Below are 26,484 nucleotides of genomic sequence, written 5' to 3'. Positions count from 1 at the left end.
GTGTTACCGTCACCTCCGGTAGTGTCTCTCATCTCTCCGTCGAGCGCGAGCTTTAATGGCGCTTTAACGCGCGCGAACAATAGCACGTGGAGCGTGAAAAAGCTCGCGGGAGCGCGTGAGGCGATTCACACCCCGATCACAGCGTGAGAAACACGGTCATAAAGCGCATCAAACTACGACAAACAGCTCTTTCTAGTCACTGTAGTCATGTCAGACAACATTCATTCTGAAAATTCGCCTTTTCAACAGTTTTCAATTTAGTTTCACTAAAACTTCAGTTTTAGATGTTTTACAGCGAATGTCAACTATAAATATTGTTATTATATTATAATTATTTATATTACATAATTAGTGTAACCAATTTCATTAAAACTTGGCAATGTATGTCACATACAGAGCAACTGAATTTGTAAACAGATCTAAAATATAATATAAATAGATATAAGAATGTAAAATTAGTTGAGATTTAATTCTGTTCACTTCTATCAGCAGGACCTCACGGAGTTTTAAAGTTTTTTTTTTTTAAGTTTTTTTTTTACCTCATAAAAGTCTCGCGTTTATTTGACCGTGTATTTTGTCATTTGACTGAATTCATAAGATTTTTGTTCGTTTGCGAACTGAATCTGAATCTGATGAATTGTGTCAATCGACATAAATCGCGCTCATGTTTCATCTCTACAGACAGCCGGATGGACCAATGGGAGCCCGTCCTCCCCATGCGGTGGGCGGGGCTTGCGGCAGTCCTCAGCCTCGCGATCATCCACCTCTGTGTCTCGCGCTCAGTCCTGAGGGAAAGTTCGCGTCGACAGAAACTCCGCGTTTGTTGCGAAAGTTTGTTTGAATGTTTTTCCCAAGGTTCATTTTCGCATTTCACGGTTCAACGCAGCGACGAGTGGAATATAAACCAGTTTTAAACGGATGAAGAACGCGCTGCTGGGATTAGAGAGTTTTTTAATGGAAGGATAGGGGACGCGCGCACTCACACGGACGCGCATAACGCAGGATTGTGTTTCAGTCCGATTTGAATTATTTGTATGATCTGGATCAGATTGGAGATTTCGTCTGGTGACATTTTTATCTCACTTTATGTGCAGCCGGAGCGGACAGAAGTTCGTTTAGAAAGTTTACCGCTGAAAGTTCTTCATGAGCCAACTTTGGATTTTTTGCAGAATTTGAAAAAGTAGGTTTCAAGAGCCGGTTCGTGTCGGATCGATCAGCTTCGAGAGACTGAAGTGATTTTGTGGATCTGAATCTAATGAGCTGACAGCAGATTCCAGCAGGACTTTGAGATGGATCATGTTTCCTGGATTATTTCTCTCGTCTGGTTCTGGTTCTGGTTCTGGACTGGATTCACCACAGGAGAGGAAGGTACGATCAACACTCACTGTTATGTGTTTATTGTTAAATGAGTATTGATGTTTTGCTTTATTCTGTTTCAAATAATAGTTTTAGTAGTTTCGAAACAAATAAGGTTACAGTCCTGTCTGACTCAAACATCTGAACGTGGAATTAAAATCAATCACTTACATTCTGGTGTAACTTTATTTTCTTTTTTTTTAAAGATTTGATTAACTTTAACAGTAACTGGTTAATTTTCTTTCTGCTAAGTCATTAAGACACAATGATTCGTGCTGTGAATAAATGAGCTCATTTAAAAAGTTCTTAAGTGGTTCAGTTAAATAAAAAACTAAATTTCTTGCTCTTTACACTCTTAAACAAAGCTTTTTTTCACAGTGATGCCGTAGAATAGTCATTTTTGGTTCTTAAAGAACCTTTCATTCATTATTATCCCAAAAGAACCGTTTTTGTTTTTAGCATAGAGAACATTTTTAACATCTAAACAATCTTTTTCCACTATTAAGAACCTTTTGCGCAATGGAAAGATTTGATGAATGTTAAGTGATCTTGTAGAATAATCAAAGCTAATGTAAAAACGAATATTTTTAAGATGAGTTCTAGAGTTCTTGGAAGTTCAGTCTTCAGTCTTCAGGTCAGTATTTTGTTTGTCAGTTTTCTGAAGCACGATTCCTCTACAGAACCAGAGAATCTCAAGTGGTTTGTGGGGCATGTGAAGGTTCTTGACTCTCTCTAACAATCTGTTGAGCATCACAGGAGTTTCTGTGTCTCGAGATGATTAACCCAACGTTCTCCGAAGAGCTGCCCGAGGGTGTGTGTGTGTGTGTGTGTGTGTGTGTGTGTGTGTGTGTGTGTGTGTGTGTGTGTGAGTGATGAGTGTGTCAGGGATTGGTTCCACGTTTCATGGCGCTCCAGGACACCTGGATTCCCGCAGAGGAAATCAGTTCCGGAATCATCCAGTAACAGCAGAAACACCATCAGTGTCCGATCCAATCACACACACACACACACACACACACACGTTCATTTATCTACACGCATATCACAGACGTCTGCTGTAGTTTATATTCACGGTGAATTATAACGACTGCGGACTAATGAAAGAACACGTAGGAACATCATTTACTGTGTTTTTTTATCTTTAAGGAGGCCTTAGCTCAAAGTAAACACACGCATCGGTATCGCTCTTATTAATCCACACACCACGCGCTTTCGTTACTCGTAATTGATGTTGTGTTTTAAAATCAGTGATTCCATTGGGCAAACCCCGTGTGTTTCTCCTGCGCTCGTTACGACTATAAAGACTTTCATTTGTCCTCCTGTAAGATCAACAATATCTGACACTGTCCAAACACGGCGGACGCGTCCAGCGGAGAGACGGATGAGGAGCGGCGTTAAATCGGGGTGAACGACATCCAGCTCAGATTTACGTGATTCTTTGAGGTTTTTTTTACACGTCCGTGCGACAGGAAGCGCCCGTAAAAATGGGCCGAAGTCAAACGAGCGATTGGAAGGTTTCTGGTGTGGAAAACTCATCTGGTGAGCTCATGCCCGCCGCTATCAGCGAGTGTTTTTCCGTGCTGGTGAAGTTAACCAGCTGTGTTAGTTAATCTGGTGGGACGGTCACACGGCTCAAGCCCATTGTTGAAGAACAATAGAGCGGCTGAAGAAGCTTACGGCGCTCGGGAACACCGGCTCCCCTCCTCAAAGGAGCTAAAGAGCTCCAATATGGTAAACTCAAGAGATTGACCCTAAAACACGGTAAATCTCTGAGAGTTTCGGCACAGCTGTGCTCCCTCTTCCCTCACAGATGCAAACGGGAGGACATTTGGCTTTCAAATGTGTGGATGTCAGTTCTGCTCTTTTTTGTGTGTGTGTGTGTGTGTGTGTGTGTGTGTGTGTGTGTGTGTGAGGTGGGCTTGATGTCCATAAATCCCGTTAAACAGATTTTTCTCAGCGGTGAGAGATAAAGCTGGATTATCATGGGCTGTGACCTCTGACCCCTCCATCTTTCTCTCTTTAAGGGGTTTTTCCTCAATCTTCTCAACTCGGATTCAGTTTAAGTGGATTGAAAGTTATTCACACTGCTCCTCACAGCTGCTTTTGATCCACTTCAGATCTCATTCACACTGTTCACTTGAATACTGAGTTATTGTGATGGAAGCTCAAGCAGCAGGTCATGGGTTCGAGTGTAAGGAATGAACTGAGAAAATACCTTGAATGCAGCGTTAGTCACTTTGGATAAAAGCGCCTGCAAATGCATAAATGCAAATGTGTATTTCAGTGGTAATGGTGTGGATTTGGTTGAGGTTGGGTTGGAGTGTGTGTAAATGAATGGACGCCTGTAGCTGCGTGAGTGTTTGTTTTGGAGAGCTTGTCGAGCTTGTTAGTGTAATTAAACTGAGAGCCACTGGAACGCAGCCTAATTATACCATTCTCAGCCAATCGCATGCCCCATTACCTCTCATCCAATCAGCTGCCAGATGGGAGGAGCCTGAGAGCCAGTGCTGTTTGAATTAATAATGAGCGATGAAATGATGCGCAGTCAATAAATCGGAGATCAATAACTGACCTAATAGACCTAAAACTAGACCTAATAGAGAGTTTCTTCTCAGTAGCTTAAATAAAACTATTAAAACCTTTCTGTGAATTGAAATAAACTGAAACAAAATATAAAAATTTTATATTGAAGTTAAAGCACAAAAATTACTAACTAGAAATAAATAAAAACTAAAATTGTAATAATATTATAAACATAAATAGTAGTGTTTAAAAAGTGTTAAAACTAATACAAAATGACAAAGCATATACAAAATAAGGTAGAGGTTAAATGAAAACTAAAAATAAAAACTAAAACTGGAAATAAAAATTTTATTAAACTTTAATGGTAATATTTAAAAAGAGCACAAACTAATAAAAATGATAAAAGCACATAATAAAATTATTAAAAATTAAAGTAAAATTTAAATAAACACATAAGATATAAAAAAAGGTAAGTAAAACTGAAATAAAAGTATATTAAACCTAAATTGTAATATTTGTAAACAACAAAAACTATTAAAAATGGCAAAAGGAAAAATAAAAAATAGAAGATAAATCTCAAAATGAAAGATAATTCTAAATATTAATAAAAACTATAATAGTATGTAAATTATACTAAACACAGTAGAGAGTTTTTAGTGATTTATTTTCTCTCACACACACATTTATTTGTGTGTGTGTGTGTGTGTGAACTGCTGGATCTTCTTCAAGTTCTCTCTCATTCTGTCAGTCTCAGTCTGTAATTAGTGATGAGTTGATTAGAGGTGTGTGTGTGTGTGTGTGTGTGTGTGTGTGTGTGTGCATGCGTGTGTCCAGTGCGAGCTGTAATTTTGCTGTTCCGCTCCACGGACACTCAGGAATGAGCAGGAATTCTGCCAGCCCTCCCGTGTGTGTGTGTGTGTGTGTGTGTGTGTAATAAATGAAAATGTCACTCGATCACTTTTTTGGCTCTGAAATGCCTCCTGGGTATCATTGTGTTTTCACTGGAAACAATGGAATAGAGACGGACAGACAGAGAGACGGACAGACAGAATGCTGGGACGTTTCCCGCTCCTCCCTCGCTCTTCCTATTCTTTGTGTAAAGCGGCCGCAGTCGTTGAACTCGCTGTCGTTTTAATCGTGACAGATGAAATGGAAAGAGCTGGAAGGTTTTATAGGTTCAGATGTTAAACTGGGCGTTGATTGCTAGTGCTCTGTTTTTACAGCGTTAGCGTTCCTCCACCAGACGCCTGTACGGTGATTTAGAGCAAAAACTCATCATAAATACATTACACTGAATTAAATATGTCTGAAATCAAAGTCGCAGTAACGCCGTGTCGCATTCGACCTAATTACGAGTTTCCGAAAAGCGGTTCGTGTCTTTGTCTCGTAATTACAAGTTGGAAACGAGTTGAATTTAATGAAAGAACGCTGTGATGTCACGTCAGAACTACTTCAGCAGTTGAAGGCAGTGAGTTATGAAGCTCTGATCATGTGATCACCTCATGTCTTTGATTATGATGTCCGGTTTATGTCGGTGTGTATTTATATTTGTGAGTGTTTCACTGTCATCCACTCTAAACCGCACATGAGTTTTTCATCAGATCATGTTTTTGAGTTCTGCAGCAGCTGTAAAACCTGTCTCTCTCTCTCTCTCTCTCTCTGTGTGTCTGTCTCTCTCTCAGAGGTGCTGATGAACACGAAGCTAGAAACATCTGATCTGAGATGGACCATCTACCCCAGCGGTGACCCTGAGGTGAGACATGCGCACACACACACACACACACACACACACACACATCTACTTGAACTCAAAGGAGATTCTAGGTTAACAACAACATAAAACTGTGTTTACATGTCCATTAGTATTTTGTAATGGTTTGATTAGGTTGTTTACCCCACAGAATACTAATATAAAAAGATAATCTGCTACAGAATTGCAGAAAAACTTTTTGTGTGATGGAAGCTTGGTATAGCAAGATATAAAACTCAGAATTGTGAGATATAGACAGAATTGTGAAACAAACACAATTAGAGAGAAATAAAACTTAGAACTAGTGAGATATAAAACTTATACTTAAAAATACACCTTTAGAATTAGTCAAGATATAAAAATTTAGTAAGATGAAACTTAAAATTAGTGAGAAATAAAATTTAGAATTAATGAGATGTACAGCTTAGAATTGCTGAGATATGAACTTAAAATTAGTCAGAAATAACTTAAGAATAATAAGAATTAGTGAGACATAGACTTAGAGTTAGTGATTTGTAAAATTAAGAACTAGTGAGATATAAAATTTAGAATTAGTCAAGATTTAAAAATGAAAATTGAGATGTAAATTCAGAATTAGTGAGAATTAGTCAAATTATAAAAGTTAGAATTAGTGAGATATAAAACTTAAAATTAGAGAGCTGTAAAATGTAGAATTGCTAGAATATAAACTTAGAATTAGTCAGATATAAAAGTTAAAATTACTGAGACGTAAACTTAGAATTAGTGATATAAAATTAGTAATTAGTCAAGATATAAAACTTAGATTTAGTGAGATACAAAACTTAGAATTACTGAAATATAAACAAAGTTAGTTAGAAATAAACTAATTAGTGACAAAATTTAGTGAGATATAAAACGTAGAATTAGTCAAGATGTAAAACTTAAAATTAATGAGGCGGAAATGTCGAATGAGTCAAGATATAAAATGTAGAATTAGTAAGATTTAAACTCACAATACTAAGAAGAAAAGTCTGAATTGTGAGATAAAAAAAAAATTATGATATGTAAACATGTAAAAGTCAGAACCATGAGATAAAAAGTCGCTATTATATTTGTATTCTTTAGCAGAGACAGACTACAATCCAGTTACCTTAAAACAATATTCAGATTCCCACTCCTGAAATGAGCCTGTTTTAATGGGAAATGAGTTTATATGTGTTTGTCCAAACTGCAGGGAATTATGGGTGCGAACAGATACGGGGTGTAGGTTGGGTGTTTAGGATCATAAACTTAAACTCATGCAATTCTGAAGAGACAGACAGACTGATTATTTTATAGAATAATTCAAAGAAATCAACGTTAATCAGTGTTTTTATTATAACGATGGTCCGCCGCTTTCCATTTGGTGTTGTCGGCGTATTGAGGGTGGAAAGTGTTCAAGTCCTAATGAAATTACTGTGTAAACTAGTATTTAAACTAATTACTGAGCACTAAACCACTGCCAACATCTGGAATCTCTTGGGAAAAAAACTGCAGGAAAGAAAACACACTATAGCCACAAATGTAGGGATATTCCCATTCCTGCAAACCTATAAAAACTGTTGAGAAAATATCTGAACTGGATTATCCAGCAGAGCTGATGTGCATGTCAACAGCGTCGCTGTTTACAATATTGATAACATCTACTGATTATATTCTGCTGAAAGACGGATATATCTTTATAATGATCTGCAGTAGGTCAGGACATAAATAGAGTCAGTGTGTTTGTAAATTCGGTGTTTGAATGCTCCTTCATTAATGACTCTGATCTTTCTGTCAGTGGGAGGAGATGAGCGGTTTGGACGAGGAAGGGAACAGCGTCCGCACCTTTCAGATCTGTCTGACGGACACGTCGTTGAGTCACTGGCTGCGGACGCGCTTCATCCCGCGGCGCGGCGCGTCTCAGGTGTACGTGGAGATCCGCTTCACCATGATGGAATGTTCCACCATGCCGTCCAGCTTCCGCACCTGCAAAGAGACCTTCAACCTGTACTATTACCAGAGCGACGAGGACACGGCCAGCAGCACACACCCCGCGTGGATGGAGAACCCCTACAGCAAGGTACACACACACACACATACTCACACACACGTTTACAGTGCTGAATTCTAACATTCTCGTTCTTTCACTCTCCTACAGGTGGACACGGTCGCGGCTGACTTCCTGTTGCGTCGCGGCGGAGAGAGGAAGTCTAACGTGAAGACGGTGCGCGTGGGTCCGCTGTCAAAGAAAGGCTTCTACCTGGCGTTCCAGACTCAGGGCGCGTGTATGGCCCTGCTGTCCGTCCGCGTCTTCTTCAAGAAGTGCCCCGCCGTCACCCGCGCGTTCTCCTCCTTCCCCGAGACGCTCCCTCATTCGCTGGTGCAGCAGGCGGAGGGCGTGTGCGTGGCGAACTCCGCCCCCACGGGCCAGAACGCAGCCCCGCCCACCATGTTCTGTGGGGAGGACGGCCAGTGGGTGGGGCCTCCCTCGTCCACGTGTGCGTGTGAACCGGGATACGAGCCGGGGGACTCCGACCGCTGCAGAGGTGAGTGACGTGCCGTCGATCGATCGGATGTTCGCGGGTCAGATCTGCGCTGATAGAAACGGCAGGAAATTACATCAGCAAACTCTGGTCACGTTTGTGTGCGATGTGCGTCAGGTGATCTGTGCGCCGTTAAATTGCAAGATATAAACAGAAGTGTGAAATAAATGCAGAATTAGTCCGATATAAAGCTTAGATTTAGTGAGATGTAAACTTACAGTAAGTCAGATATAAAACTTAGAATTAGTGAGAAATAAACTAAAGTTTATGAAGTTTTAGTAATTGTGTGTTTTTGTAATTTTTATTAGTTTTTGTTTAGGTCTATATAGTTTTTATTATTTTTATTTCATTTCTTTGTTTGTTTTAGTTATTTTAGTGCATCAGGTTAAAGTAGACATGAGAAGTGTTGACTTGAAAACTACCGGAAATAAATTAAGTTTCCTGAATTTTACTTTATTTCAGTTAACGTTTATTTTATTTTAGGTAGTTAAATGTAATACTAAATATAATACCCCGAACTGCGTGCATACGTTAACTTCACGTATACTGTAAAAAAACATGCAGTAAAAACTTCAGTCCTGAAATTGAAGTGTAATTAAATTGACTGTACAAGTCATTTCTTAAATGATATAAAACTGACTTTAAAAATTGAGCTGAATCTCATATAATTTAAAACGTAGAGTTAAAACTTATCAAAATATTTTGTTGAGTTAAAATAATGGAAGAACATGTTACCATTACTATTTGGTTGCATTTACAGTGTAAAGCAATATATTTAAGATATTATGAACATTAACATCATGATTTTTTTGTAAAGCTGCTTTGAAATGGTGTTTGTGCGTGTGAGAGAAATTCTATAGAAAGTTGTTTGACTTTGTTGTGGTTTCCAGGAGCTTTGAGTCTGTTCATGTATGCATATATACACAAAACAATTTAAATAAGAAATAAGATTTAAATACATTTAAATGTATTTCTTTCTCTCAATTCTGCTTTTCACTGTTCTCTCGCATGTGTGTGTGTGTGTGTGTGTGTGTGCGTGTGCGTGCGTGTGTGTGCGTGCGTGTGTGTGCGTGCGTGTGTGCGTGTGTTTGCGTATGTGTGTGTGCTCAATGAGCTCTTGGTTTTCTGACCTGTTTTTACTGACCCGAAACGATTGGTTAAGAGGAAGTTCTTTAAAACAGAAACGGTCCGAATGAAGACGCGTTCACGGGTCCCGTTCAGGTGTTACTTGTGTGTGTGTGACGTTTCTAAACCAGTATGTTAATGAGCCGTGTGTCCTGCAGCACATGTAACAGCTCCGTCTCTCTGTTTCTCTTTCTGTCCTAACGAGAAAAGCAAGCCGTCTGGATTCTGCACTCGTCTCATTTAGTCGCGTTCAATCTAAAGCAGCTGTGTTTATCCTGAACGCCCGCTCTCTCTCTCAGTGTGTGTGTGTGATGTTTTAATAGAGCTTGATGAAATGCTCTTTTAATGAGCAGGAATTGGTCTGTGGGGTGTGGCTGAGGATTATGGGTAATGCGATCTGTCTCTCTCTGCTCCGTTCCTCTTTCTTCTTCTCTCCAGAGGAACGTGTGTTGTTCTGCTGTCGTTTCATCTGAGTGTAACTAGATCGACTGCAGATGACGATAATCACGCTGATCGATATTTCATTGCTGTCGTTAATCGATTCTTTATTACAGTGGGTAAAATCACTTTGGTTTGGTTAATTGTTCAGGAATGTGTAACAGTAAGACAAACACAGCCTAAACACACAAACACACCTGTGAGAGTCAAAACAACTGCACATGAACACATCTGGACAGCACTGCTCGATTTTCAATCACTTCAATCATTTTGTCTTTTGTAGCAGAGGAGCTTTTGTCACTTTTAACTCACTGCTGCAGCCCTCAACCTTTAACTACACACACACACACACACACACACACACACTGAGTCTGCAGCAGGTGGCTGAATTAGTTTTTACTAATTACACTTTGTATTGGCCTTCCCTTTTGTGTGTGTGTGTGTGTGTGTGTGTGACGCCCCGTCTGACTCTATTATTTGAGTACAACAGCCGGGTCATTGAGGGCCTGAGACCAGATTGAGTCTGTTTAACCAACACCACCCCCAAACACACACACACACACACACACTTATGCATGCATACAAACACACACATTTAGTGTGAAAGCCAAGCGTCAATGTTAATTTGGTGTTTTTATATATATATATATATGTATGCGTATATATAGTTGTAAGTTAGCTTTTGTTTTTATATTTTCATTTTATGTTTTTTTTTTTTTTTTTTTTTTTTTTTTGCTCAAGATTTGCTCAAGAGTTATTGTTTTTGGCCCATGTAATTTTAATTTTAATTTTGTGACAGTAACAGCACTGTCATTTCGCTGTCTATATTACTGTGTTTATTGATGTATGTTGTCTTGTTTCTCTCGCTGGGTTTGTGTTGTTTGAAAACGTTTTGAGAAAGCACTTTGCATAATTTTAAAAGCACTATATAAATATGTATTACTGATTGATTGATGTTTAAAAATATCATGATAATAATGTGATCCATTGTGTTTTCTTTGAATTATTGAAATACTGTGACAGTTTTTAATAACATTTTGGATTTGTTTTTATTTTTTATGTATTTTTTTTGTTTTCATTTAAAGTTTGAGTCATTTAGTTGTCTTTTGTCTTTTTTTATGTATTTTTATTTCAGTTTTAGTACATTTTTATTTCACTTATTTTAGTACAGTAAGTTAAAGTTAATGAAAATGGAGAAATGTTGCTTTGGCAACTAAGTAGTTACATATGAGACCCTTGACCACAAAACCAGTCGAAATGTTTTTAATTCTTTAATCAACAATCTTTCCATTGAGATTCAACTATTTGAAAATCTGGAATCTGAGGGTGCAAAAAAAACCCAAAATATTGAGAAAATCACCTTTAAAGTTGTTCAAATCAAGTTCTTAGCAATGCATATGACTAATCAAAAAATAAGTTTTGATATATTTACGGTAAGAAATTTTTAAAATATCTTGATGGAACATGATCTTTACTAAATATGCTAATAATTTTTGGCATAAAAGAAAAATCAATAATTTTAACCCATACAGTGTATTGTTGTCTATTGTTACAAATGTACACGTGATACTTAAGACTGATTTTGTGTTCCAGGGTCACATATAAGTTTAAAAACTTGCATAAATATCGTTTTATTGTAAAAATGACAAATGTTTTAATTTTAGGTATCTGTAATGACTAACTATGAGCATCCTAGTAGCAGACTGCTGTTTCAGACGGGTAGATTGACAAGTTAATGAGCATGTTTGTGTGTTTTGTGTTCATATGTAGCGTGTGGACTGGGCCAGTATAAAGTGTCTGTCGGTGGGAGTTTGTGTCGTGTGTGTCCAGACAACAGTAACACATACTATCCTGGATCCAGTGTGTGTTTGTGTCGCCCAGGATTCCACCGCGCTCCCAGCGACCTTCCTGATTCAGCCTGCACCAGTAAGACTCTTACACACTCACTCACACATATGCGTGTGTGTGTGTGTATATGACCTTTGACCTCTGACCTGTTCTTGCAGAACCGCCGTCGGCTCCGCGCAGCATCATCTATCAGATCAACGATACGGTGGTGATGCTGGAGTGGTCGGAGCCGCTGGACCGCGGCGGGCGCTCCGATCTGTCCTACAGCATAGAGTGTGCGCGCTGCAGAGGCGCCGCGTGCGTCCCGTGTGCGGACAGCGTCACCTACAAGCCGGGGCAGGTGGACGTGAGCGCCAGGCGCGTCGTCATCCGTGGGCTCCTCCCACACACCACCTACACCTTCACCATCCTCGCCCAGAACGGAGTGAGCGCCGCCAGTCACGCGAGCCCCGCCTCCAGCTCCGTCAACATCACCACCAGCAGAGACGGTCGGTGACTCAGAACGACCATAACCATAACAATAACTGTCACCATACAGCCTTAATAATCACTCTAACGTCACGCCACAACTATAACTATAAAGCTTTAATAATCATAATAATTCTGTAAGAGTAGGGAATCTGCACTACTAGTTATCATTATAGTTAAAATTGTAGTTATAAAGGTGTGTGTGTGTGTGTGTGTGCAGTGGCTGTTCCGGTGTCTGGTATCAGGAGGACTAAAGCGTCTGAGAGCAGCATCTCCATCAGCTGGACGGTTCCTCCGCAGACGCACCACAGCATTCAGGAGTATCAGCTGCGCTACACTCTGAAGGTGAGACGGACGCACATCTGCAGCCACACCTGCTCAGCGCTCTACGCTTACTTTTCTTTTTAGGAGCACTTAAAAAATTTAGGAGCACTTAAAAAAATTTCAGGAACACCTTCTAATCAATCTAAAAAACTGGTTAAAAATTAGCCTTTGCATTACGAGGTGATATTTGACTCCTTCAAGTGATTTACAGGGGAATTTTGTTTTTACCTTTGTAATGGCATTTTTCTAACTTTATTAAAAGTATGTCATTTTTTATGTTAAATAAAAAAAATCATATTTTATAAGCGTTTTAAAATTTTTAATTAACCCTTAAATGCGTGACTGTTTCGCCAATTGTTATTACATTTAGCGACCCGGACCTACATATCCAGCGCAGATGGATCTCTAACTGCTGCAATAGCAAAAAACTCTCTTGATATTTTAAGAACAATTACAGAAGAATAAAAAAATTGAAACTTAGAAGGGTTCAATTTGGGCAGATGATTGTACCGTCGCCGTCATCGTCAGAGCGCACTTCCACAGTACATTCAGCATCTGGCTCATATTCACAAAACTGTCATTTTAAATGACTTCAAAATCATTATTTTGATTGCTGGCAGCTTATTCAACACATCCACTATCAAGTGACAGTTACATTTATATTTTATTCCATACAGTTATTGTTCTGCAGTAAAGCCATTTAATCCAATTCAATTTTTGCTGATGATATTCTTTTGTTTCATGCCTGTGATATTTATGTGTGAAACGTTGTATCAGTATTGTCTATTACACAGTGCCACCTTGAGGAATAAAGCTGAATTGCATGCATTTAGTCATCAGATATTTTACATATTTTTGCGCATGGAAAATATGCTTACACAATTAAACACCTCAGGTCTCTAGCGACCCTATACATCTTTTACAAAAATTAGATTCGTTTAAAGAAAACGCACGTTCATTCATAAAGGAAACAGCGCTGTGTTTGAATGGAGATGTGCAGCGGCTCAGTTGTGACTTGTTTCGAACTATTTTTGATGATGAAATAGAGCAAAATCAGACAATAGTGTTACAGTCAGGCAATGTGAGTCACTTCATATGAACTTCTTGTTTATTGAGCTGTTGTATTAAATCAGTATCTCATTTACAAACATGAAGAAGTTCATCTTAGTTCATCACGATCTCACAATGTTCCATTATAATGAATGAATCTCTCTACACTGCACAATCAATCTCTTATTCACACTGTTTATGAGAGGACTGGTGAGATACGTGTGTGATTCATTACTCGACGTTTCAAAAACCCATAGAAACTATTGAATCTCCCCTCAGCGCAAACACAGGTATGCTGATGGATCAGTCGCACTGATGCTCCGAAATATTTTTTCATAGTTGCACGCAGTAGGCACACAAATGGTTGCAATGTAGTGTCTGCCTGCTCTGTGTGTTTGTGTATGTTCCACCTGTGCTTGACCCCTGACCTCTGACCTGTGTGCTGTAGGATCAGGATGACGGATGGCAGTACATCAGCAGTAAAACCAACTCTGTGGTTCTGAACGATCTAAACCGCGCGTCACACTATCAGGTGCAGGTCAGAGCCAGAACCGCAGCGGGATACGGACACTTCAGCCCCACCGCCACCATCAGCACACTACCTGACGGTACACACACACTGCATTCTCACACACACACACGCACACACGTGTCTCATGTGAATCTAACAGTGTGTCTCTCTCAGATGAAGAATCTCCGTCGCGGCTGCTGCTCACCGGTGTGCTGGTCACTATAGGAGTGCTCCTGCTCATCGCCGTGGTGATCATTGCCGTCTTCTGCTTCAGGTGAGATCTGATTGGTGCTTGAATGAGGGGGCGGAGCCAGGGCTTTGGTTTAATATAACTATGTGCTCACTATGTAGTGAAGGAGCGAGTGATTTCAGACACAAACTGTTTGCAGTATCCAAGGTTCCTGTGGGGTTTGGAGAAGTATTGAATTTGATTCAAGTATTTTTTCAGGTCTGGAAAAGTATGGAAAAAAGAAAGCAGAGTATGGAATGTATGCCTGTGTTTAGTTTTTTTAGAATAGAAAAGTAAGAATTTAATGAAAATAAATGTAGTTTAGTGATTGTTAAATATGACTTTTAATGCACTTTTTCATTATATGCAAAATGCAGGTTATAAGCATTTTAGGTTTTTTTCAAGCCTTTTGCAAAAAGAAAAAAATATACATACTATATGTGCGCACAAGAAACTATTCAACTTGATTCTTAAACACTGATTGACCTATTGTGCATCAGCCCATTTCAGTGTGGTTTCTTTGCCACCACAGACTATGCATTAAAGACACCTAAGGCCTTGAAATATGGCGTACTGCCCTAACGAAAGCCACATTTCAAACACTTTTTTTTTTTTACAGTACCAGTCTTTTTTAGAGACCTTTGAACCGCAAATTTTGTCATCAGCCCATTTTGCGTCATGGTTTTTCTGCCACACAGAGGATGTGTTAAATTGGACGTTAGGCTTTGATATTAGAGGACCTACCATAAGAACAGACTAGTTTTGAGCAAGCAGATCTCTGCTTCCATGCTCTCATTTTATTCATAGTAAGATGGCAGTGATGCACAAAGAAAATAGGTTCTATAAAACTGGAAACTGTAATGCATACACACCCAAAAAATTCCCATGCGCATGCAGTTTCTCGAGGGCACAAGAACGTTTCTTGCGTGCATGTGAAAGTCTGTATTATGTAGTTATTTATTTTTTAATATTTGTTGTTTTAGGGGCTCTCCATGTCGTCACTTCGAGGAAAATTTTAAAAAATATATATTAAAAACTCTGCTGTATACCAAATAAAAAGCTGAAAATAATGCTCTATGAGCCATTTATGTTAAATATGGTCTGAAAAAAAAACTACTGAGAGGTTTGGAAATTTGAGTCTGGAAAAGTATGGAAATTCTGGAAATGGAAAATGTGTAGTAATACCAGTAAATGTTGTCCTTGTGGGGACATTTTTTGGTCTCAATGAGGAAACAGGTTTATAAATCACACGGAATTGTTTTACGGGCATAAAAAATGCCTGTAGTTTAGTGTGAGGGGTAGGTTGAGGCGTGGGGTTAGAAAATACAGTTTGGACAGTCGAAAGACCATTACACCTATGGAATGAACCCATAATGATAGGAATACCAGTATGTGTGTGTGTGTGTGTGTGTGTGTGTGTGTGCGCTCTTGGGGTCAGATTCATTGTTCCAGTAAGAGTCTGTATGGAGACAGCACTGGGTGGACACATCCTGTTCCCTTCACACACACACACACACACACACACACTCAGGTAGTGAATGTATGTTGTTTCCAAAAGTTTTTTTGTCAGATGTAAAGCAGATTGACAAATAAAGTAAATAATATTTATACAAATAATAAATGAACACAATTATTAAATATATTTTTCATATAATTAATATATTATTTACTGTATTTCTCAGTCATTTTTCTACGGAAGCCCATTTCCTACACTAAATAAAACATTTTTAAAAAAGGTTATTGCGACTTTTTGTCTATATAAACTCATATAAACTCGCAACTGCAAGAAACAAAATCAGAATTGTGAAATAGAAAGTCGCCAATCTGTGAACATATCTGAATCTGTCCATTTTTTCTCCTCAGAACTGGTGTTTATAACTCACAATTTCTCGTTTATGTTTCACAATTCTGAGGAAAAAAGAATTGTGAAAACAAACAGTTGTGAGCTTATATCTTGCAGTTCTGACTTGATAACTCACAACTGAGTTAATATCTCACAGAGTCAGAATTACAAGTTTATTCAAGTTTTATTCAGTTGTGGAAACAGCCTTCCATGTTTTTGCCCTGATCAGCAGGTTTATGTTATTTCTACAGACAGTATCATTTGCCCAGACAGTTTTCTGGTGACATCACTGCTGCTAACAACACAACGCTATCAAACTACATCTGACAACACACGCAGACGCTCGAGGTCATGTGACACGAGTGTGTGTGTGTGTGTGTGTGTGAGGCTGGTAAAGAGAGAGCGAACAGCTGCAGGGTCTCTCGCACAACAGGCAGAAACTCACACGAGTCATGAGAGAGGAATTCTGTCAAACAAACACACACAGCCTGTGTAATCCAATCACACGTAAACACACAGTCGGTCTGTCTGTCTAAACACGCGTGTGTGTGTGTGTGTGTGTGTTTTAAAGGCGCTCCAGCCGCACGCGGGATCCGGACCCGGATAAGAGCGGCCAGTTCCTGATGGGTCAGGGTGAGTGTGACGTCTTCTGATCAGGAATGTGCTTTACTGTGGTAAATCTGTCAGCGCTCACTGCTGATTTATGCTGTTTACATGTGAGAGCGATGAAGACGCATGAACGATTGTGACACCACCAACAGAAACGTGTTATTACGGTTAATATGAGTTCATCAGTTGTTTACTGTTGCCGGGCGACGGGCGGATGCGTTACTGCGGATTGAGACTCGTCAACAACATGAAATGTGCTTCATGTGGCAACTTATTATTTTGACTAAACTCATATGAATGAATATTAGTAAACTTGAATGATAAGGTTGACATAAGTTCATACAAACAAAAAATTTGATCAGGTAGGAGAAAACTGAAATTCATCTGTTCTAAAATTTTAGTATTATTTATTTATTTAAAAAATAACTGTTATTAAATTTTTTTTGCTTATTTATAGAAATAAGTGATATAACATACTTTTTAAATAATTTTTACATAATTAAATATAATTTATAATTGAGAAATGAAGTCATATTATTGTCATATAATTAAATATTATTTATGATTTGCAAATGCCAAACTGACTAAAAACATGCTGAAGTGTAAGCCAGTCACAACTATACATGCTCACTAAAATCAGTCAGATTTACCTCTAGGTTTGGTGTAGCAGTGCTTCCTGAAAATCCAAACCGTTAACCACAGGGTTATTATTGGTAAATAAAACTAAAATCAAAAAAAAAAAAAATTCATTACATGGAATAAAATATACATTAATTAAATATCAGTTATGAGTTTTTAAGTTATAAATACATTTTTTTTTCTACAGTTTTTGAACAGTAAGATTTGTTTTATTTTTTTTAAAGAAGTCTCTTCTGCTCACCAAGCCTGCATTTATATGATCTAAAATACAGCAAAAGCAGTAAAATTGTAAAATGTTTTTACTATTTAAAATAACTGCTTTTTTTTATTTGAATACATTTTAATATGTATTTTGTTCCTATGATTTCAAATCTTAATTTTCAGCATCATTACTCCAGTCTTCAGTGTCACATGATCCTTCAGAAATCATTCTAATATGCTGATCTGCTGCTCAGCAAACATTTATGATTTTTATTATCAATATTTAAAACAGTTGAGTCATTTTTTTCAGGATTCTTTGAATAAAAAGCATTTATCCGAAATAAAAAGGATTTGTAACATTATACGCTATACCATGCAAAAGCTTGGAGTTAGTATGTATATATGTATAGTGTGTATATATATATATATATATATATATATATATATATATATATATATATATATATATATATATATATATATATATATATATATACTTTTTTTTTTTTTTGATAAGGAAATTATAGAAATTAATGCTTTTATTTAGTAAGGATGCTTTATGTTACGAAAGATTTCCAGTTTAAATAAATGCTGTTCTTCTGAAATTTCTATAAGAAACATGAGAAATTCTACTCAGCTGTTTTCAACATAATAATCATAAATGTTTGTTGAGCAGCAAATCAGCATATTAGAATGATTTCTGAAGGATCATGTGACACTGAAGACTGGAGTAATGATGCTGAAAATTCAGCTTTGTGATCAGAAATAAATTACATTTTCAAAAATATTTAAATAGAAAGCAGTGATTTTAAATAGTCAAAATATTTCAAAATATTACTTTTTTTTCTGTACTTTGTATCAAATAAATGCAGGCTTCGTGAGCAGAAAAGACTTCTTTAAAAAACATTCAAAACTTTTGACTGGTAGTGTATATCTGAACATTTGTTCGTTTTTATTTGAGTTTTAGTTAATACGTTGAATTAAACTAAATGAAACTGAGAAGTGGTTTAATATTTGACCTCTTTATGTAACAAACGTGTTTTTCATGTAACCGTGAGAAGAGCTCATAATGCAGCGTTTCAGACATTGTTGAGATGTTTTGTTGTGGTTCTGGTTTAATTGTTTGTGTGTTTCTCACAGGGATTAAAGTGTACATCGATCCGTTCACGTACGAGGATCCCAACGAGGCGGTGAGGGAGTTCGCCAAAGAGATCGACGTGTCGTTCGTGAAGATCGAGGAGGTGATCGGCGCCGGTGAGAACCGTGTGTGTGATTGTTGAGCGCAGGTGTGGCGCGGGGCTCGTGTTTCTGCGTGAACAGCAGTAATATGGGACGCGCACACCCGATGAAAGCGCGGATCACGTTACGCCATTGTGCGCGTGCGAATCTGATAGTCTTCATATGTGATCTGTGCACACAGGTGAGTTCGGCGAGGTGTGTCGAGGCCGGCTCAAGGTTCCCGGGAAGAAAGAGAACTACGTGGCCATCAAGACCCTGAAGGGCGGCTACACGGACAAGCAGAGGCGGGACTTCCTGTCTGAGGCGTCAATCATGGGGCAGTTCCAGCATCCCAACATCATTCACCTGGAGGGAGTGATCACAGCTTCCTGTCCCGTCATGATCCTGACCGAGTACATGGAGAACGGCGCGCTGGACTCGTTTCTGAGGGTCAGTACCTGACTGTCTCTGTCTGATGTGTTGCCAGGGTTGTGGTTTTCCCACACAATTGGGCTGTTTTGAAAATGCAGTCACTGGAAAAATTACAGAGTCATGGATTGCTTTTTGTTTGGGCTACTTTTGTAATTTTGTACTGCGGCAGACTAAAGCGTATCTATAGATAAATAAAACTAAAAAAATAGATACTTTTACTAATGCGTATTATACTTGGAATATATATATCTGGCAACTTAAGACCAGGAAAAATAAAGTGGATTTCATGGGGCCCTAAATTAAAATTTGGCTTGACAAGAATTAATGGAAGAGAAAAAAAAAAAATAATAATAATAATAATAAAAAAAAATATATACTACCGTTCAAAAGTTTGGCATCAGTAAGACTTGTCATGTTTTTTAAAGAAGTCTCTTCTGCTCATCAAGGCTGCTTTTATTTAATCAAAAATACAGAAAAAAAACTGTAATACTGCAAAATGTTATTGCAATATAAAATAATGGTTTTTATTTTAATCTACTTTAAAATATAATTTATTCCTGTGATGCGCAGCTGAATTTTCAGCATCATTACTCCAGTCTTAAGTGTCACACGATCCTTCAGAAATCATTCTAATATACTGATTTATTATTAGAATTATCAGTGTTGGAAACTGTTGTGCTGACAAATATTGTTTGGAGCCTGTGATTCGTTTTGTTCAGGATTCTTTGATCAATAACAAGTTAAAAAGAACAGCATTTATTCAAAATATAAATCTTTTTTTAACAATGTAAATCTGTGCTATCACTTTTTATTAATTTAACACATCCTTGGTGAATAAAACTATAAATTTCTTTCAAAAAAAGAAAGAATAAAAATATACTGACCCAAAACGTTTCATCAGTAGTGTATATTGTTAGAAAACCTTTCTATTTTGAATAAATGCTGTTCTTTTTAACCTTTTATTGATCAAAGAATCCTGAAAAAATGATCACAGGTTCCAAAAAATATTAAGCAGCAGAACTGTTTCCAACACTGATAATTCTGATAATAAATCAGAATATTAGAATGATTTCTGAAGGATCATGAGACACTGAAGACTGCAGTAATGATGCTGAAAATTCAGCTTATAAAAATAAAAAATAAAAATCTGTTTTTAATGTGTATTAAAATAGAAGAACGTTGTTTTGCCTCATAATATTTCACAATATAACTCTTTTCTGTATTTTTGATCAAATAAACGCAACCTTGTTGAGCATAAGAGACTTGTGATTGGACAGGGCAAAAATGTGGCTCGTTTTCATTTGTTTTGGGTGGGTTTTGAATAATCTTTGGGCTGGAAGGTTTTCTGGGATCTGGCAACCCTGCTCACCCGTGTCTCTCTCTCTCTCTCTCGGTGTGCAGCTGAACGACGGTCAGTTTACGCCCATCCAGCTGGTTGGGATGCTGCGTGGGATCGCGTCCGGTATGAAGTACCTGTCGGAGATGAGTTACGTTCACCGGGACCTGGCGGCGCGCAACATCCTGGTCAACAGTAACCTGGTGTGTAAGGTGTCCGACTTCGGCCTGTCCCGATTCCTGACGGAGAACTCGTCCGACCCCACGTACACCAGCTCACTGGTGAGAATCTGCTGCTGACGAACACTCCAGTGCACGTTCTGATCACCAGAACCCTGACACAAATCATTGAAATACAGGAATCTTCATTAGCTTGAGAAACCAACATACTCATCCTGTTTAAACCAAACCTACAGCTACAGTCATGCTACTGACTTACTAATCATGACAGAAACACGCTCGCAACATGCTAGTAACATGCTAATCATGCTAGTAACATGCTAGCAGCATGTTAGTGACTTGCAAGTCATGGTAGAAACATGCTAGCAACATGCCAGTAACATGCTAATCACGTTAGAAACATGCTAGTAGTGTGCTAATCATGCTAGTAACATGTTAATAGTGCTAGCAACATGCTAGTAACATGCTAATCATGCTAGAAACATAGTAGCAACGTGCTGGTAACATGCTAATCATGCTAGTAATATGTTAATCATGCTAGAAACAGACTAGCAACATGCTAGCAACTTACTAGTCATGTTGGAAACATGGTAACAATATGTTAATCATGTTAGTAATGTGAATCATGCTAGTAACATGCTAATCATGCTAAAAATGCTAGCAACATGCTAATCATGTTAGTAACATGTGAATCATGCAAGCAACATGCTAGCAACTTGCTGGTCATGCTATAAACATGCTAGCAATATGGTACTAACATGCTAATCATGCTAGAAACATGCTAACAACTTGCTAGTCATGCCAGAAACATGCCAATCATGCTAGAAACATACTAGCAACATGTTAGTAACATGCTAATCATGCTAGTAACTTGTTAATCGTGCTAGTGACAAGCTAGTCGCGTGTTAATCGTGCAAATAATGTTAAACATGATAGAAAAATAGTTGAAACATGCTAACTACATGCTAATCATGCTAGCAACATGCTAATCATCTGATCTATCTATAGAAGGTTTCAAACTTTCAAGCTTTCACAGCTGCTGTAAACTTTCACACTAGGATTTCAGTCTTGCCAAATTGTGGCACGCGCTCATTAAACAAGATCTTGATCTTTTGTGACGCTCAGAGTTTGGGTTTGTTTGTCAGGGCGGGAAGATCCCGATCCGCTGGACGGCGCCCGAAGCCATCGCCTTCCGTAAGTTCACGTCGGCGTCGGACGTCTGGAGTTACGGCATCGTCATGTGGGAGGTGATGTCGTTCGGAGAGAGACCCTACTGGGACATGAGCAACCAGGACGTGAGTGAGATTCCACAAACCCTTTGATCTGACGTGTAGAGAGCCAATGAGTGTGTTCTGTGACGGTGATGATGACGACGTGTGTTTGTGTGCAGGTGATCAACGCCATCGAGCAGGACTACCGCCTCCCTCCTCCCCCAGAATGCCCTGCGTCTCTGCACCAGCTCATGCTGGACTGCTGGCAGAAGGAGAGATCGTCCCGTCCGCGCTTCTGCGCCATCGTCTCCGCGCTCGACCGACTCATACGAAACCCGGCCTCGCTCAAGATCACGGGACGCATCCCTGACGGGTCAGTGCCGCCACACTACGACACGTGTGTGCGTGTGTGCGTGTGTGTGCGTGTGAGTAACAGGAAGTGTTTGGGTGGGAGGCCGAAGTGGAAGTCGATCACCTTCACTGCTGCATCCTGCACTTTCCATTCTAAATGTGAACGGATGACAGTCGCTGAAATATTCCAGCCATCTATGAAACATCCGCACTCACTAAACACCTTCCTTACATTCAAGAGCAGTGTAAACAACACAACACACACACACACACACACACACACACACCATCGTTAAAAGAAATCACTTCTGCTCAGAGAGGCTGCATTTATTTGATCAAAAATACAGTAAAAATGTGAAATATCTGTTAAACTAATTTATTTCTGTGATGCGCAGCTGAATTTATCAGCATCATTACTCCAGTCTTCAGAAATCATTCTAATATGCTGATTTGCTGCTCAACAAACATTTCTGATTATTAGTAATGTTGAAAACAGTTGTGCTGCACAATATTTGTGTGGAAACTGTCATACATTTTATCTTCCTGGATTCACAGATGAACAAAGTTCAAAAGAACAGCATTTATTTGAAATGGGAGTCTTTTGTGATTGACGTGTGTCTCTGTGTCTCTCAGTCCGTCTCATCCTCTGCTGGACCAGCGTCCTCCGCCGGCGCTCTCTCACTGCAGCTCAGTGGGCGACTGGCTCCGGGCAATCAAGATGGAGCGATACGAGGACAACTTCCTGCAGGCCGGATTCACCTCCATCGAGCTCATCTCACACATCTCCACCGAGTGAGTGTAACACACACACACACACACACACACGCACATCACACACACACAACACACATCACACACACACAACACAAGCACGACACACACGTCACCAGAGACATGATGTCAAGTCAGATTTCTACAGATTCACAGTAATAAACATAATAAACAGGAAGAGCTGCAAAATTAATCAAATATGAAACTAATTCAGTTTCAGTCAACATTAGTCATTCAGATGAACTCAGCTCAAGTTTTGTTCTCATCTGATCTAAAAAAAAAAAACAAAAAACGTAATTTCTCATTTACATTTAGTTGAACTTGATGTACTACAGTAACTAAAACTAAACGTTAATAAAAACTGTTAAAAAATAAGAAATGACAAATATCAGACTAATAAAATGACAAAAACACAATAAAATTACCATAACTTTACCTAAAATGAAAATGAAAAGAAAATATAAAAATAAAAATACAATTATTAATAAAACTGTATAGACATTTTAAAAACGCAAAAATAAATACAAATTACAAAAATATTTAAATAAAACTGATCAAAATATAAAAAATATTAAAATATAAAATTAAATATTAAAAATATTAATAAAAACTATTTTAAAAACATCAAAAACAAATACAAATAAAAAGTTAAATACCAAAACTTTAACTGAAATTACAATCAAAACCAAATATGAAAATAAGAACTAATTCAGAATATCAATAAAACTATAGACATTTTGAAAACTGATAGAAATTACAAAAAACAACAAAATTATAACTTATAATGAAAACAAAATACAAAAATAAAAACCTATTTAAAATATGAATAAAAACTTATATAGACATTTTTAAAAAATGACAAAAACAAATGTGACAAAAGTGTAACACTTTAACTACATTTTAAATTGAACCTTAAAATATTAAAACAAAATCCAATCCACAATGTAAACAAAAGTGATTGCAGTAATTTAGTAATGTCATATGTGACCCTCGACCACAAAACCAGTCACAGCAGTCAGTCTCCAAATTTGAATACATGAGCTTTCCATTGATGTGTGGTTTGTTAGGGACAATATTTGGCTGAGATACAACTCTGGAATCTGAGGGTGCAAAAAAATCAAAATGTTGTGAAAATCACCTTGAAAGTTGTCCGAATGAAGGTCTTAGCAATGTATATTACTAATCAAAAATGAAGTTTTGATATATTTACAGTAGGAAATTTACAAAATGTCTTCATGGAACATGATCTTTACTTAATATCCTAATAATTTTTGGCATAAAAGAAAAAATCAATAATTTTGACCCATACAGTGTATTGTTGTCTATTGCTACAAATAAACCCGTGATAGTTAAGACTGGTTTTGTGCTCCAGGGTCACATGTAATATCACATGTAATAGTGCACAGTGTGTTTTAATGGTGCTGTTGTGTTTTGTTCAGGGATCTTCTACGGATCGGCGTGACTTTAGCGGGACACCAGAAGAAGATTCTGTCCAGCGTCCAAACGCTGCGGGTTCACAGCGGCTCCCTGCGGTACTGACGCTTCCCAGCATTCCCTGCTTCTGTTACAAGCTCTTACGGATCGGACCGATCGACCAATCACTGTGGACTATCATAGAACCAGCCAATCAGAGTCCAGCATTCAGGAGAAAGACTGACAGACGTTTATTCTCGTTTCACTCAGACTGACGTCTCAGGAGCGTCTCGTGAAGAGACGGACGGCGTTACGTCGCACGCTTCCGCACGGACATAAGAGGATGACGTGTTACTGTTGCCGTGGTGACGCCGCTGCATTCTGGGAGCTTAATTGGATCTTCACATTGAAGATTCATTATAATTATTATTATAAAGTGAGATTATTTTGTAATTATTATTTTGTACGTATCAAAACAGCACAAATAATGAACGAATGTTTGTTTAGCAAAAGTACTGTGGGAGCTGTCAATCAAACCGAGTGTAATCCGTGTGACCAATCACATTAAAGATCTGCACTGGCCCCTCCCACCAGAGCTGCCCCAGTGTGTTTGTGTTTGTTTTACTGACCAATCAGCTTCATCACAGCTTCTTAAAGACGACTAGCATTCAAAACACTGGGTTCCTTCTCTGTTAATCATCAGCACTAAACAGAACAATTTAGGTCTCGTTTTTAAAAACCACACCTGCTCATTTTAACTGTAGAGTGTGTGTGTGTGTGTGTGTGTTTTCTAGAGAACTGAATCTCAGAGTTGGTGTGAATCAGACACAGAGACGTTCAGGACCTTAAAGTAGCTTCAGATCTTTTCTTCTGCATTGTGACATAAATCTGAGAATAATGGATTATTGACAAAACATGGAGGACAGAACTGAATGGCTGGATGTTGAGATGTGGGTGTGGCGTATGCAGATTAGTGTGCGCTTGAGGGGCGGAGCTTATTAGCACTGATTGATTGGAGGAATCCTGCACATGACACAGAGAGAAGAAGATCCAGTGATGACATCCTGAATCGTTCACAATGAGATCAATAATATGTTTAGAACACAGTATTGTCAAGTTTTGTTTACTCATGAATTAAAAATCCTATCATAAAACCCATAGGATAGTCTTGAGGGAATCAACTTCACCAATTTCACAAGTCAGTTTGACTTTTTATTTGTTTTTAAAATGCTTGAAACATTCATTTCGTCTTGAAATTTGGTGAATGTTCCTCATTTAGGTTCATGAATGTGCTGAGTTTGAACACAGATTTTGAAAAGCCTTTACAGATTTGATTCAGTGTAATTGATGTACACATCAGTTGTGTTGTGGTCAAACTGACTCCCATTGGTTTTCACGTAATAAGTAATAAACTTTATTTTTTTATTTACTCAGCTTTATTGTAGCTTTTCAAACACTGAAATATGAAATACATGAGAACTTTCTGAGTCACCACAGGAAAAATGCTACTTATAATAAGTTTTTATTCTGTGTCTGCAGCTCTACAGGTCAGACACTGAGGTGAGTTGCTGTTTTTGTCTCTTCTGAGGAAGATTCATTCATTCATTTGCCAATGAACCACATAGACATTTCAATCAGATTTATTCATGTTCATCCGATCTCATTTTGTAAGTGACTCTTCTTTCTGTTTAAAGATGTTTTCTTTGGACTGTTTGACTACTCAACAAGGAATATAGCTTAATTTTTGTTTCCTGCTATAGCTTCATATAAATAAACACAATTACTTTATTTGATCTACACAAGTACATTGAAACTTTCCAAAGCTTGAACTTAATCCTAAAGCAGTGAAAACTACATCTCTGTAAAAGAAATTAGGAAAAACAAAAACATTTACCCGATGTTCCAATCTAAATCAAATGATTTGTGAAATCTCCTTTAAGTTCCAATCTAAAGTGATTCGCGAACACGCTCCGAAGTTGCGATCCGAACAAAGTGATTCACGAACACGCTCTGAAGTTGCGATCCGAATCAAATGATTCGCGAACACGCTCTGAAGTTGCGATCCGAATCAAATGATTCGCGAACACGCTCTGAAGTTGCGATCCGAATCAAATGATTCGCGAACACGCTCCTG

At 38.2% G+C, this 26,484-nt stretch overlaps 1 protein-coding gene across 1 annotated transcript; it reads left to right on the top strand.

Annotated features, from left to right (window-relative positions):
• The first annotated feature begins 727 nt into the window (after positions 1 to 727).
• On the top strand, positions 728 to 24,945 carry ephb4b (eph receptor B4b). The gene is made up of 17 exons (XM_051105027.1): positions 728 to 1,368; positions 5,562 to 5,632; positions 7,410 to 7,691; positions 7,770 to 8,157; positions 11,488 to 11,643; positions 11,724 to 12,053; positions 12,254 to 12,378; positions 13,856 to 14,015; positions 14,093 to 14,192; positions 16,562 to 16,623; positions 18,580 to 18,693; positions 18,860 to 19,107; positions 20,491 to 20,706; positions 21,750 to 21,899; positions 21,995 to 22,188; positions 22,800 to 22,958; positions 24,377 to 24,945. The coding sequence occupies exons 1-17, from the start codon at positions 1,290 to 1,292 to the stop codon at positions 24,474 to 24,476; spliced, it is 2,934 nt and encodes a 977-aa protein (XP_050960984.1). The 5' UTR covers positions 728 to 1,289; the 3' UTR covers positions 24,477 to 24,945.
• The last annotated feature ends 1,539 nt before the right edge of the window (positions 24,946 to 26,484 follow it).

This window comes from Labeo rohita, unplaced genomic scaffold, assembly GCF_022985175.1.
Source record: "Labeo rohita strain BAU-BD-2019 unplaced genomic scaffold, IGBB_LRoh.1.0 scaffold_87, whole genome shotgun sequence".
Lineage (NCBI taxonomy): Eukaryota > Metazoa > Chordata > Actinopteri > Cypriniformes > Cyprinidae > Labeo > Labeo rohita.
This window is presented reverse-complemented; position numbering and strand designations above follow the sequence as displayed.

What these genes read in the sequence shown, in the direction of transcription:
- ephb4b (XM_051105027.1), top strand. Translation starts at nt 1,290, where the DNA reads ATGGATCATGTTTCCTGGATTATTTCTCTCGTCTGGTTCTGGTTCTGG. An exon ending in ACCCCAGCGGTGACCCTGAG is followed by an intron (nt 5,633 to 7,409) that starts GTGAGACATGCG and finishes TCTTTCTGTCAG; the next exon opens with TGGGAGGAGATGAGCGGTTT. An exon ending in GGACTCCGACCGCTGCAGAG is followed by an intron (nt 8,158 to 11,487) that starts GTGAGTGACGTG and finishes GTTCATATGTAG; the next exon opens with CGTGTGGACTGGGCCAGTAT.